This window comes from Hyperolius riggenbachi, chromosome 2, assembly GCF_040937935.1.
Source record: "Hyperolius riggenbachi isolate aHypRig1 chromosome 2, aHypRig1.pri, whole genome shotgun sequence".
In the NCBI taxonomy this organism is placed as follows: Eukaryota; Metazoa; Chordata; class Amphibia; order Anura; family Hyperoliidae; genus Hyperolius; species Hyperolius riggenbachi.
The window spans coordinates 317,219,083-317,232,222 of NC_090647.1; the positions used below are offsets into that span (position 1 = coordinate 317,219,083).

A 13,140-nucleotide genomic window follows, 5' to 3' on the forward strand; every position below is an offset into this window, starting at 1 on the left:
AGGCGCGTGTGACGTGATGAAGTAATGTAGGCGCGTGTGACGTGAAGTAATGTAGGCGCGTGTGACGTGATGAAGTAATGTAGGCGCGTGTGCCGTGATGAAGTAATGTAGGCGCGTGTGACGTGATGAAGTAATGTAGGCGCGTGTGACGTGATGAAGTAATGTAGGCGCATGTGACGTGATGAAGTAATGTAGGCGCGTGTGCCGTGATGAAGTAATGTAGGCGCGTGTGACGTGATGAAGTAATGTAGGCGCGTGTGACGTGATGAAGTAATGTAGGCGCGTGTGACGTGATGAAGTAATGTAGGCGCGTGTGACGTGATGAAGTAATGTAGGCGCGTGTGACGTGATGAAGTAATGTAGGCGCGTGTGACGTGATGAAGTAATGTAGGCGCGTGTGACGTGATGAAGTAATGTAGGCGTGTGTGACGTGATGAAGTAATGTAGGCACATGTGACGTGATGAAGTAATGTAGGCACGTGTGACGTGATGAAGTGATGTAGGCACGTGTGACGTGATGAAGTGATGTAGGCGCGTGTGACGTGATGAAGTGATGTAGGCGCGTGTGACGTGATGAAGTGATGTAGGCGCGTGTGACGTGATGAAGTAATGTAGGCGCGTGTGACGTGATGAAGTAATGTAGGCGCGTGTGACGTGATGAAGTAATGTAGGCGCGTGTGACGTGATGAAGTAATGTAGGCGCGTGTGACGTGATGAAGTAATGTAGGAGCGTGTGCGCCCCACGTTACTCCGGCAACCACGTGGGGGATGTGTGCGGACGGACAAGTAATGTATATTGCACCGGGTGGGCAAATTTAACATTGGGAGACAGCGCCGGACCAGTGAGATGGCGGAAGTGGCGTCACAATGCCCATTCCTGATTGATTTAGGATGAAATCGATTAGGAATCGGTCAGTGGTGAATGGGCAGCCGACAGATCTCTCTCTAATCTAATCTGATTAGAGGAGATTTGTCTCTTGAGGGAATCTGCCCATCATTTCTAGAATGTATGGGCACCTTTAGCCTAAAAAGCATACTCTGCATCCCTTTGTGACACAGCCAGCCCAGTCCATGAATTGTGTTTTCAGTTTTAATACAGAGGTTCAGAATGTGCCACCGACATGCCAAAACAACTCCATACATAGAAAAAAAACAGATACCTTTTTAATGGTTAAAATAAAAAATAAAAAAGTTCAGTGATATTTCCAGATGTGAGCTGCAGGAAACATGCCTGAAAAAGGAGACAAGTTCCCTGGAAAGCTAGTTACTTATTGAAAAAGGCATCATTTTTACAATATCAGGTTTTTCCTCGTTACATCATTATTTTGGCTAGTATAGTACAGTAAATTTTTATTCTGCTGCTGCCCAAATCACATTTGAAACTGTCCACTGGTTTGTAATTGAATTATGATTGGCAGTTCCTATAGATTTCTACTTAGCAGAGGTATGAGCTCCAGAAGGTGAGGGAGGTGCCAGCAATAGATATCACACTGTAGTCAGGTCTACCCGTAGCCTCCAACAAGTGCCCAATGCATATTACTACCAGTCATCTTTACAGTCCGGGGTGTAACTACAATTCAGTGGGCCCTAGTGATACTTTAATGGAGCACCCCTCACCCTACGATTTCAACTTCTTCCGTTGTGGCCATGCAGCAAGTGCAGCTACAGAAATTCTTCTTCCCCTCCTAATAACTGCAGCAGCCTATTCTCCACACCACCCAATAATACCGGTAAATGTAGCCACCATCCCTCCCCATCACACACTCACACGGCCACCATTCACCCCCCATTCCCTTTTAGCAAGTGTAGTTACCATTATGGACCAATGCAGTACCTGGTGGTTTCGGTTTCTTCAATACCAGGCTGCATACATTTGCATCAAATTTGCTTTGACTCAAAATAATTACCATTTCAATGACCATTGATTACTAGTCTCTCTCCGCTTTAAACCTCTGGGATAGAATCTTTATGTTCTTAACCTTTTCCAGACCGTGCTGGTTGAAATCTACGTCCTGTTTGTGGCCGCTTATTTCTAACAGGATGTATATATCAACACCGCCGCCACACATTCCCGCTACTCTATCCCTGCCGCAGCTCACTTGCCTTGCCGTCAATATGAAGGCAGAGCTCTGTGAGCCGGCCAGAAGCAGATTTCATTGGCTCCTGACCTCGTGATCACTGTCAGCCAATCCCATTGGCTTACATTGATGACTGGGTCAAGAGCCAATGAAAGCAGCTCCTGACTGGCTCAGAGCTCCGCCGTCATAGCGACGGAAGGCGCTAGTGGCATGCTCGGCGGGTCTGTGCCGCGATTTGTCGGTAAGCCACATTTTCTCTCTGGCCCTCTACGGAATGTTGTCTTCCTGGGATAAGATCTGCTGGTATACCATATAGATCACAGGTGTTGAACTTTAGACCTTAAAAGGAATCTGAAGTGAAAATAAACTTATGATATTATGAATTGTATGTGTAGCTCAGCTAAACAATAGAACATTTGTAGCACAAATATGAGTCTAATATTGTTTCCAGTACAGAAAGAGTTATGAAACGTCACTTGTTATCCAAGCAAAAGAGCTTCTCTGAGCTCTCCAACTTCATGGGCTACAGTGCTTTTTTTCTGAAGCACGTATACACGAAAGAAACAGTGAAAGACAACGTCAGATAAGATTTTACTGCAGGGAAGTTCAAAGGGTCATTAGCTCTGCTCTGTTTCATAGTTTAAAATACAGAGTGTAGTTTGTAAACTGCAAATATTAGAGATTGATGCACTGTTAAAAAAAAAAAAAAAAAAAAAAAAGCTATAGAAGTGAAAATAAAAATATGATACTTTTCTTTGCTACTAATGTTCTATTTCTTAGCTGTACTACACACGTAATTCATTATATCATAAGTTTTTTCGCTTCAGTGTCACTTTGAGGGTCATATCCATGCCAGTGGTTAGGATGGACTGAGTAATGGAGGAAGGAGTTCTACTTGATGAACCACACCCTTCCTGATCCAATCTCATCAATTAATGTGAGTTGCGCCAGAAATGTGTGAGGACCTCGGCCCTTGAGATCGTTATCCCTAATATAGATCTAACCTTTTCTCCTCAAAGAGACCCTCTCTATCAAACAGTCATGGTAGGCTGGGGATGTTCTTTAGAGGGAGATAGACTGAAAGAAACCTTGGCCAGCTCACATAAGCACCGTAAAGCTGTGTACACATGCTAAATGAAACACAGCCAATAACTACCACATCTTCTAAGAATCCAGTGTGTGTAAAGCAGCCCCCAACCTCCCTCGGCCAGTGATCAGCGTGGCGGATCACTTCGGCCGAGAGCATTTTTTTCCCCACTCACCCGACCTCGGCATGACGTCACACCCACACCAACAGCCCTCTGCCCCCCACATAGCAGCAGAACACATTGCTAGCCTTAAGGCTAGTGTCATGTCTCTGCATCCTCGGCCTTGCAATGTCACCTGATTGAGTGCCATTCCCCACTGGCCTCAATTGTTAGACTCAATCCTTGGTCCAGGCGAGCAAGGTCAGTGCTGTTTTCTCATGCAGGTACACCACCCCTTCCAATCCAACACTTGAAATAGAAGGAGGCACACAACTGGCATGAACTGTTGTTCAATTCAATGCATGTGCAGCACACTTCATGTTATGGGACTAGCCCTTTATCAGTCCTATAACATGTAGTGTGTTGGACATACATTAAATTGAGTTCAATCCAGTTGTGTGTGTCTTTCTGTTTTTCTAAGTGTTTTGTTACTCAAATGATCACAGATGACCAAGCTGGCTGAAAATGTAGTATCCATACAGGTGTATGTGTTTCCTCCCCCTCTGACTTCCTCTCCGTAGCAAATGTTTCTGTTGCAACAGCACCACCTTTCACTCATCTGCCTGACTCCACTGATCACAATCATTTTGGGCAACAATTGTCCTGGTTGCATAGGAATGTTTGGATTTTTATGCTACTAGCTCTTGACCTGGATTCCATTAATTCTCAACATTCCTCCTCTGGGATAAAATCTCCTGACAGCTCCTGTAGATTTCTACCAGGCAGTCCAAGCGGGGCTGGGAGCTCTGGAAGACGGGGATGATCTGGGAGGGCTCCTGCAGCAAGATGCACAGGTAGTAATAGGCCCTGTTCCTAGAGATTGCCTCATTGATTATGACATCCTGCACCCGGCACATCTCTATAAAGACGGTGCTCTCCCTGCCGGAGGCGTAGGTCTGGCTCTTCTGGATGCCTAGTGAGCCTAGTAGCAGCAGTGACTCCTGCTCGATCTTCAGCAGGTGCAGGTAAAGCATTAAGCCAAGCACACTGCACAGAATGGCAGCGCTCAGTACGGCGGTGTGCTGGGTGCACAGGAACACACCATAGGCGGCCAGCCACAATCCACAAGTGCAGATGGTTAGAGAGCGCAGAGACAGCTTGGCACTCGTAACTGTGATGTCCCGGCAAGTGTCGCTATACGAGCGCTGCTGCAGCGTGATCCGGTTTCCGCACACATCTGAGAACTCCATCCCAAGTGAGGTGACGTCTCTCTGGAGGACACAAAAACAGAAATGAAACACCTTTTCTTAGGAGTGTGGAAAAGAATTAGAAAATCTGTGACGTTTGTAGTGTTTATCTCCTCACTGAGAAGATTCCTTTACTTTCTGCCTCAGCTACAGGTCTGTCAAAGCTGCTCCCATTGCCTTCTCAGAACTATAGTGACTGGAAGAGGAGGACATTGTGGCCATATTGGGAAAAGAGATTACCAATTTTTAAACACATTACCTCAAGAAGTATTCATGGTCATGGAGAAGCATGGGATTGATCTGGAAGTTTCTGATCGGTCTGGGAATGCCCCCACTGCGCATGTCTCCAGAACAGCTGAACACACAAAGATCATGCTGGGCATGCAAGCTGACAAAGAGGCTGTCAGTTAGGGTGAGAGGGCATTCAGTGTGGAGGAAAGGTGGCCATACACACATAGATCGCCACCAAATGTGGCAAAATCATTGATGCCTCTCTGATCAGAATCTGATCAGAGAGGGATTAATTCCTATCTTATGCTGGGAATAGCCATTAGATGGCTCGATTGATAAATTCTGACATGTCCGATCACCCACTGGATCGATACCGCGGGCGGGACAATGGGAAAAGATAAGGAAAAATGAGCAGAAGATTAGAGAAGCGCCCACGGGGACGAGCGGGAATCGATCCAGGCACGCGGGGACGAGCGGGCAGCATAATCGAGCAGTACAAATGTACCGTCTATTCCCAGCATTACACAGCACATCAATTTTCAATAGATTTCAACAGGAAGTCTACATAAAATAAAAAAATCAAAGAGTAGTGTTACACCGCAGGATGCAGTGCAACACTATGGGCTGTCGATTTACACCTATTTATGCTCTCACCCCCCCATCCAATTTCCAAAAATCTATTGAAATGACTGTAGATCAAACATGTTATTGATTCTGACCGTGTATCGAAATGGCTGTATGCCTGTATGGCCTGATTAAAGCTACATAAACATGCTGGATTAAACTCAGCCAGGGTGGATGATAAAGACCACCTCAGTGAGAACCAAGTATGTGTACTGGAGCTACCCGACACCACTTAAAGATGATCCTGGCGATCAGCAAAGCGCTGCTACTAATGTATCCCTGGATACATTCACACTGCAGCGTTTGCGATTTCGATCAACTGCAAACACGCTGCATGCAGCGCCTTTGGCGCGAGTGCACTGTGATTCTCAGGTACTTATCCGTTAGCCGGGCGCATCCTCTAGGTGGCGACAAAACTCCACCAGAGTTACATCTTTCCCTACTATCCATGTCGGCCTGGAGGGGGAATAGTAATTAGCGCCACCTGCCGGATGCGCCCGGCTAACGGATAAGTACCGATTCTCATTCTATTGACGGGAATCACAAGTGCAAATCGCGATATTATGTCACCAAATCGCAATCCAGAATGCAATTGCTGGTAATCAGCGGGCCCAATGTGAACCGGGGAAAAAAAAAAAACTCTTGGGGATACTTCCCTCAGGAGGGGGAAGCCTCAGGGTCCCAATGAGGCTTCCCGTCCTCTGAAGCTTGGGGGAATCCAGCTCCCCTGAAAGTCCCTCGACAAAGACTGCGGCCAATATTTACCTATCGCGATCCTGCGCAGGCGCAGTAGTGGCTCTTCCTTTGGGCTAAGGTAGAAATAGCCGAGCCCAATCGATCTGCTCTATTGCGCAGACGCAAAGGACTTGCACCTGCACAGTACAGCGGATACGATCAGGCTCAGCTATTTTCGCCTTAGACAGAACAAAGAGCCACTAGTGCGCCTGCACAGGATTGCAGTAAGTAAATATTTACCTCACCTCTGTTTTTTTTTTGGGGGGGGGGGGGGTCGATTCAGAGGCTTCCCCCTCCCGTCCCAAGCTAAGTATCCCCCAGAGGAGGTTTTTTATCTTGCAGGTCCTATTTAACCGCTCCTCTCCAGCCACAAACTGGGCAACATAAAACCAAAAAATGTGGTAGCTGCGGTGGTTGCAAATAATTGCAATGCAAAGCCACGCATGCGCAGTTATGTACAGTCTGTACAGCACAAATGTACCGTACAGCAAGTTACAAAATCTGCTGGGTCGCAAAATCTTTCACCACAAGGTCATTTCTCGCTATACCTAAAACTGGTGGGGAGGAAATGGCTTATATTACTTTTTCTGGAAGGAAGCCCAGGCAAAATTTTGCTATAGAGCCCTACAATTTCCAGCTACGCCGCCGTGTCTCTCCTCACCAACGGGGTCTGAGTCCCGTCACCTGTGCCAGCTTCCTACCTGTTAGCCTGTCCGAGCCGTATCCTCTCACCTATACTATAATCCGAGGTGAAAAGTGTGGCTCTTCTGCGCAAGCGCTGGATGCAGCGACGTCAGCACGCATGAGCAATAAGATTTGTACGAGTAGGTCAAAAAGTCGACACACAACTCTTCTGAACCTGCGCTCCCTAGTGGCAGCAATAGAGCATAGCTAGAAGCTGCCTGACAGACGGTCGTCCGTTTGCCTGCCGGGGGAGGGACCTATAGACAGCTGATCTGTGACTCCGCCTATTCGCCTGACAAGCTGAGCAAGAGAAGCCGAGATACCGGGTTACATCAGTCTCACTGACACTCCTACAGGGCGTCGCCGTGCGCCTGCGCAGAACCGAAGTGACCGGCAGAAGAGACGCATCTGTAGCATCCTGAAAACGACAGCGCGATGTCAGGTCACTGGCAGCAAAGCGGAGCCCGAGGTAGAGATTTCACCAGCATCATACAGGCATGCAGCGGCAACATCCAGAGGATCACCAACAACAGTAAGCAGCATGGGGTGCTCCGTGCCTGGCATGTGTGATGAGCAGGATGATGATGATGGGCTGTCACCACAGGCAGTCGCCAGCTGTGAATGTGTCACTGGGGCTGAGGTCCTGTGACAGTAGGTGACTGCCTGCTGTGTCATATCAGGTTCTTTTGTGTTTAGGGTGCGTAATATGTTTACTACGGTTCAATCAATGGCTGTATTGGTAGGGTAGGCCATATTCCATGTAATGAGGTGCTGGTAGCTGCTGAGTGTGTTAATTATATATTTATTGTTGGATAAAAATGGAATGGGGAAAATCTGTCCTTTGGATGGCTGTGGTTGTCATTGCAAGGTTCTGATACTCGGGGCAATCCTGACATTTTAACTTGGATGGCAATAGCTGGCTTTCCAGGCTTGTCAGAATGGGAACAGCTAGATGAGATCTAATGAAAGCGTAGTAGCAGGTCCTAGGCAGTCATTACTGTTTGTACCATCTGTAATTCAGAGTTGGAGTTAACAACATACTGGATAACACTAGATGGATCTAGGACTCTGGAGGTGGTCATCTTTATTTTAGATTAGGTAAGGTTCCCGAAAGTTTTTACTTTCTCATGGATAGAAATTGGGGAATTATTATTCTGTATCTATATAGCACTGTCCTCTTTTGCAGCACTTTACAGAATACAGTTATGTAACTAACTGTCCCTCAGAGGAGCTCACAATCTAATTCCTACCATAGCCATATGTCTATCGTAATCTAGGGCCAATTATTTAGGGGGGGGTCCACTTATGTTATCTGTACGTTTTGGGATGTGGGAGGAAACCAGAGTGCCTGGAGTAAACCCACACAGACAAGGGGGGAACATAGAAACTTTGTAGCTAGTGCCCTGGCTACTCTCCACTATGCCACCATGTTGCCTAAGGTTTATGAATACATTCAAGAGCCACTGTAGATTTTCCAAAATAGGGGCCTGACTACACTGCCGTGTTGCTGATTGGGTTTTAGCAACATGGGTCAACAAGCGGTACACAAGGACCTCAGACAACATAGACCACTCTTTCTGATGTGCTGCACAGCAGTGCATTGAAAGCAATGAAGAGCTGTCCCATTCAGCATAGTTGAATGGGTCAAAACTCTAATGACGAGTAAAGCAGGTGCCTTGCATTTCTATATAACAAACGGCTGCCTGTGTTGTTGAGCAAAGTGCTGTGTGTTTAGACACTTGTTTATCATCGGCTTGGCTAAAAATCTTAAGTGTGAAGAGGGGATGCTAGCATTGTCATCATCACTTCGGCCAGAAACCCACTTGGAGCGCTTTTCTGAGCGCTTTGTGATGTGAAAAGCTCTTGCTAATGTAATGCTATGGGTGTGATCCCACTTGAGCGATGTGACTTTATAAAAATCCCCCATAGCATTGCATTACCAAGCGCTATTTAAAATCACTAGCGCTTAGAAAAGGCTGCTAGTTGGTTTCTGGCCTTCCAGTGGTTTGGAGACATAAGGCTTGCATTGCTTTTGTGGCCCATTGCGGTAAGAAAAGAGTAAGGGCCCTTTTCTACTATAGCGTTTGCGATTGCTGAATTGCAAAATCGCAAACCTCTAGTGATTTTCAAATCGCTACAGTTTGCTTTTTAACATAGGAATCGCGGTAGGTCATTTCCACTACTGCGATTCGTTTTTTACTTAATCGTGAATGTGCGGTGGAGTGATTATTGCTGCGATTTTGCTATGCAGTGCATAGCATAGCAAAATCTCGATCGCAAACGTAGGGAAATCGCTGAATAATTAACTTTTGCTCAATCGCTAGCGTTCAGCGCGAAAGCTAGCGATTGCTAGTGGAAAAGGGGCCTAACGCAGGTTTACCCTGCAAGTGTAAAATGGGCCTAAAAGGAAATGGAAACCTGACTTGGGGAACATTAGGCTGTCGTCTTTAATCTGTCCTGTTATGATTACTTTGGTTTGGTAGTGATCTTGGTCACACAGCCTTAAAGTGAACCTAACCTGAGAAGGATATGTATTTTTCCTTTTAAAATAATACCAGTTGCCTGACTCTCCTGCTGATACAATGTCTCTGAGGGTAGGAACACACAAGGCAGAATCGCATATGCATTTTCCATAGCACATAGTGGAAAACGCACATGCGATTCTGCCTAGTGTGTTCCTACCCTAATACTAGTTTAGCCACAGCCCCTCAACAAGCATGCAGATCAGGTGCTCTGACTGAAGTCAGACTGGATTAGCTGCATGCTTGTTTCAGGTGTGTGATTCAGCCACTACTGCAGCCAAAGTGATGAGCAGGACTGCCAAGCAACTAGTATTATTTAAAAGGAAACCTCCATATCCCTCTCAGTTTAGGTGCACTTTAAGCATGCAACCAGTTAGCTGGGTCAGATATGCTCATTCTGAGTCAGTGGATTGAAAAATATTTGAGGCAGGGGATCAGCACAACAGCCAGACTCGTAATAACCTCTTCTAAAACGAGTCAGCGGTGCTTTCCTCTGTATTCCTCTCAGGATTCCTTTCATGGAGCTGAGAAATACTGCTCCACTGCTTTCCTGTCCACACCTTTCTACAAGATTTCACAGATGTCTTTAAATGTAAGGAAACTAGCATCACAAGGCAGGGTGTGGAGAATATATCCCGTGACCTTTACAACAAATAACCTGGTCTACATGACTAGTTTACTATTGCTTCCCCCCCCCCCCCCCCCCCCCCCCCCATTTTTAAATTTTTTTTTATTTACACAATTTGTATTGCAGTTGAGACTACAAATACAACATCGTGCATAGTAGATATTTTGTGTAGCAAAATATTAGAACCAGGCACAGCCTGTGAAAACTATGCATTTTGATCCTGTAATTACCGTAAGAAACTAGGTTAGGTTAGTGTTCCTTCAGTAAACTCACTTCCGGCATTCCCAGTACAAAGTCATCTTTCTGAAAGAAAATGCTGGTGTCCTTGTAATGCCTTTTATAGTGCCCTTTCTAATCAGATAGCATTGTTATGTTTCAGTTCAGCAGCTAGGTGTAATACATGAATTATGAGAACTAAAAAAATAACAGGCTAATGTTGCATATGCAGACTGAGGCTGCTTTTACACTTGCGCGTTGCGCCCCCCCCCCCCCCCTGCGTTACACTTCCCTGCCACAAAGGCCATGCAAGTCTATGGAGACTTGCCGGTGTTCGCCGGAAGTATCAAAGTTGCTGCATTCCCAACGCAAAGTTTGCAGAGCGTTACAGTATGATCCGTCCTATGAATTATGCAGCAATGCAAATCAATGTGCTATGCAGCAAGTGAGAACGTCAGGAGCGCAGTGTAGCCGATTGGAATCGTAGTGACGTACTTCCTTCCCAGCAGGGAGTACACTATCCAGGGGGGCCTATGGATGGGGCAGCACAGTGGTGTAGTGGTTAGTGCTCTCGCCTTGCAGTGATGGGTCCCGCATTCGAATCCCAGCCAGGTCAACATCTGCAAGGAGTTTGTATGTTCTCCCCATGTCTGCGTGGGTTTCCTCCCACATCCCCAAAACATACAGATAAGTTAATTGTCTTCCCCCTCAATTGGCCCTAGACCAAGCAGTAGGTAAGGTAAACAATCAATCTCTTCCTAATGTTGCTTGTATACCGCCTTGCACCTGTAGCTAGTGTTTCTGTGAAATTTCTTATTACACAGATGTTGCCCCAAGCACTGTACCTGCTGGGAGGAGTACAAAGCCATGCATCTTTCAAGTGATTACTGCTTCTTCTCAAGTCCCACTCCACCCCTGCACTGCAGCCAACTTTTATTGCAAAAAAAATGAATTAAAATAGCATGTCTCACTAATAATCTATTATTTTTAACAAGGGGTGCTTAGGTTGTAATACATTTTTGGTAGATTCAATGTTTTTATTGAATCAAATGTTAGAAAAAAATGTGTTGCGTATGACAACCTTAACGGCCTTTGGGACAATGCAGCAACCACGTGGGCTTTAATTTAAAGTGGGATTATACTCCCCAAACTAAAATTTCTGTAACTATTCTTAGTTACATAGAAGAACATTTAAAAGCAATCCCACACATTCTCTGTATATAATGCCTGACATACACCATGTCATTTTCTTATTAGACGTGTTGAATCCATTATTTCCTACAGGTCCGATATGATTTACGTTCGTTTTTCTGATTGATTTTCTAATCACTTCTATTTAAAATTAATCAGAAGAATTATTGGAAACCAGATTGGAACTGTCAAATAATTGATTCGACCCATCTGACGGGAAATTGCATAGTGTGTACCAGGCATTAAAATGTATACTTTCACTGCCTAGAAAAGTTTAAGAGAGCTTATCTCTGGCTAATGGCAAAAGTAGTCATTACTGGCTGAAGCTCTCTGAAGGCATGTGCCTTCACTCTGCCCCATCCTTTCCTGCTGAAGTGACTCAGCTGTTGCCAGCGCAATGTCTGTTCAGAAGATGGAGGGAGCAGAATCAAAACAGAGGCAGAGAATGTCTTCTGCCTTTGCCAATGGGACAGAGATAAGCTAACTTGAACTGATCTCTGCGAGTCTGCGGGGGAGGGGGTAAGAAAACATGAAGACAGACAGCAATGGCATATGCTTGTTTCAGGTGTGCGATTGATACATTACAGATGCATGAAAGATCAGCAGAATGCCAGGCAACTGGTATTGTTTGAAAGGAAATCCATCTGGTGGCCTCCATATGCCTTCGTCCAGGTGTCCTTTAAAAAAACTTTCTTCAGCCCCCTGTGGTCTGTTGGCTCCCTTTCCCTCTATTGTGTTTTTTTTTAATTGTTCGAAAAAGAAAAGCCAAAAAAACTTGTTCTGGGTACATTTTAAACACTCTCCAGGGACAAATGGCTTCCTAGTTCCTTACAGGCACCTAGTGGCAGAGGCTGTGCATGAACTGCTTGATTAGCTGATGTCAAATGAAACAATGTAGGTGTTTTATATCTTTCAACTCCTCACACCCTGTTTAATCTGACATATGTTTTTGGAATTGTTACATTGAAAATAACACGTTTCATTTTTATTCCTTTTGCGTACGTGTTTAGCTGCCCAAATTTCAACCTTGTTAAATCAACTTGGAACCAGTAAAGACTCTACTAAACTTCAGCAGAACCTGTAAGTTTTTTTTTGTTTTATTTCTTTTATAAAAGTAATTATATTGTTTCTATTGTGTGTGGTGGTTTTTTTTTTTTTCTTTTTGTAATGCCGATTTCTTTTATTTCGAACCTGTATGTTTGTCAGGGTTTTTTTTTTTTTGCACTCCTGTAAATTTTTAAGACAATAACTGTGTTCTCCTCAGGGCCAATTAGGTGGGCGGGGCGCCTGGCTGTTTTTAAACCCCGCCTGCCGGTTGTCATTGGACCACCTAGCTAGAAAAAAAAAACAAAAAAAAAAAAACAGCGCTAAATAAACTGTAGGCAGGAGCGCTCCATTGCCTGCAAGCAATTAACACCCGACTCTTGCAAAATACGGGTGGCTGAAGGGTAGTAAAGCATGTGCAGTGTAGGCAGAGGCAGTACTGTACCAGCCAAAGTGGATTGTTCCCTCTGGGGGGGGGGGGGGGGGGGGGGGGGGTGGTATTAGTTAAGCAAGAGGGGAGGGTTCTGTGTGAGAATAGGGTTTGGTTGGGTTGCATTTTATGATACAGATAGGTTGAAGTCAATGGTTAGGTTGCACTTTCTGATAGCTATACCTATAAATAAGTGCAACCAGTTGCAAGATCTGATAGAGTTGCAAAAAATTTCACTACACCGGCATTCTTTCTCCAGGCTTCAGGGCAACTTGTAGAGCTGCCAGGCTTCCTTATTTTGAAAACAGGCTTGTGTAATGGTG

At 45.3% G+C, this 13,140-nt stretch overlaps 2 protein-coding genes across 3 annotated transcripts in view; one reads left to right on the forward strand and one right to left on the reverse strand.

Annotated features, from left to right (window-relative positions):
• Positions 1–323: 323 nt before the first annotated feature.
• On the reverse strand, positions 324–7,312 carry PIGH (phosphatidylinositol glycan anchor biosynthesis class H). Of its 2 annotated transcripts, none has more exons than XM_068269183.1 (2): positions 6,835–7,312; positions 324–4,536 (listed from the first exon to the last, which is right to left on the reverse strand). In XM_068269183.1, the coding sequence occupies exon 2, from the start codon at positions 4,513–4,515 to the stop codon at positions 3,985–3,987; it is 531 nt and encodes a 176-aa protein (XP_068125284.1). In that variant the 5' UTR covers positions 4,516–4,536; positions 6,835–7,312; the 3' UTR covers positions 324–3,984. The 2 variants fall into 2 exon arrangements, with proteins under 2 accessions (XP_068125284.1, XP_068125283.1); XM_068269182.1 differs by having other exon boundaries at positions 6,804–7,312.
• Positions 7,072–13,140, forward strand: part of STX12 (syntaxin 12) — a 48,793-nt gene continuing 42,724 nt past the window's right edge. The window contains exons 1-2 of the mRNA XM_068269181.1: positions 7,072–7,318; positions 12,354–12,423. Of these exons, the coding sequence (XP_068125282.1) occupies positions 7,222–7,318; positions 12,354–12,423 (167 nt within the window). The 5' untranslated portion in view covers positions 7,072–7,221. The remainder of the gene's footprint in view (positions 7,319–12,353; positions 12,424–13,140) is intronic.

What these genes read in the sequence shown, in the direction of transcription:
- PIGH (XM_068269183.1), bottom strand. Translation starts at nt 4,515, where the DNA reads ATGGAGTTCTCAGATGTGTGCGGAAACCGGATCACGCTGCAGCAGCGC.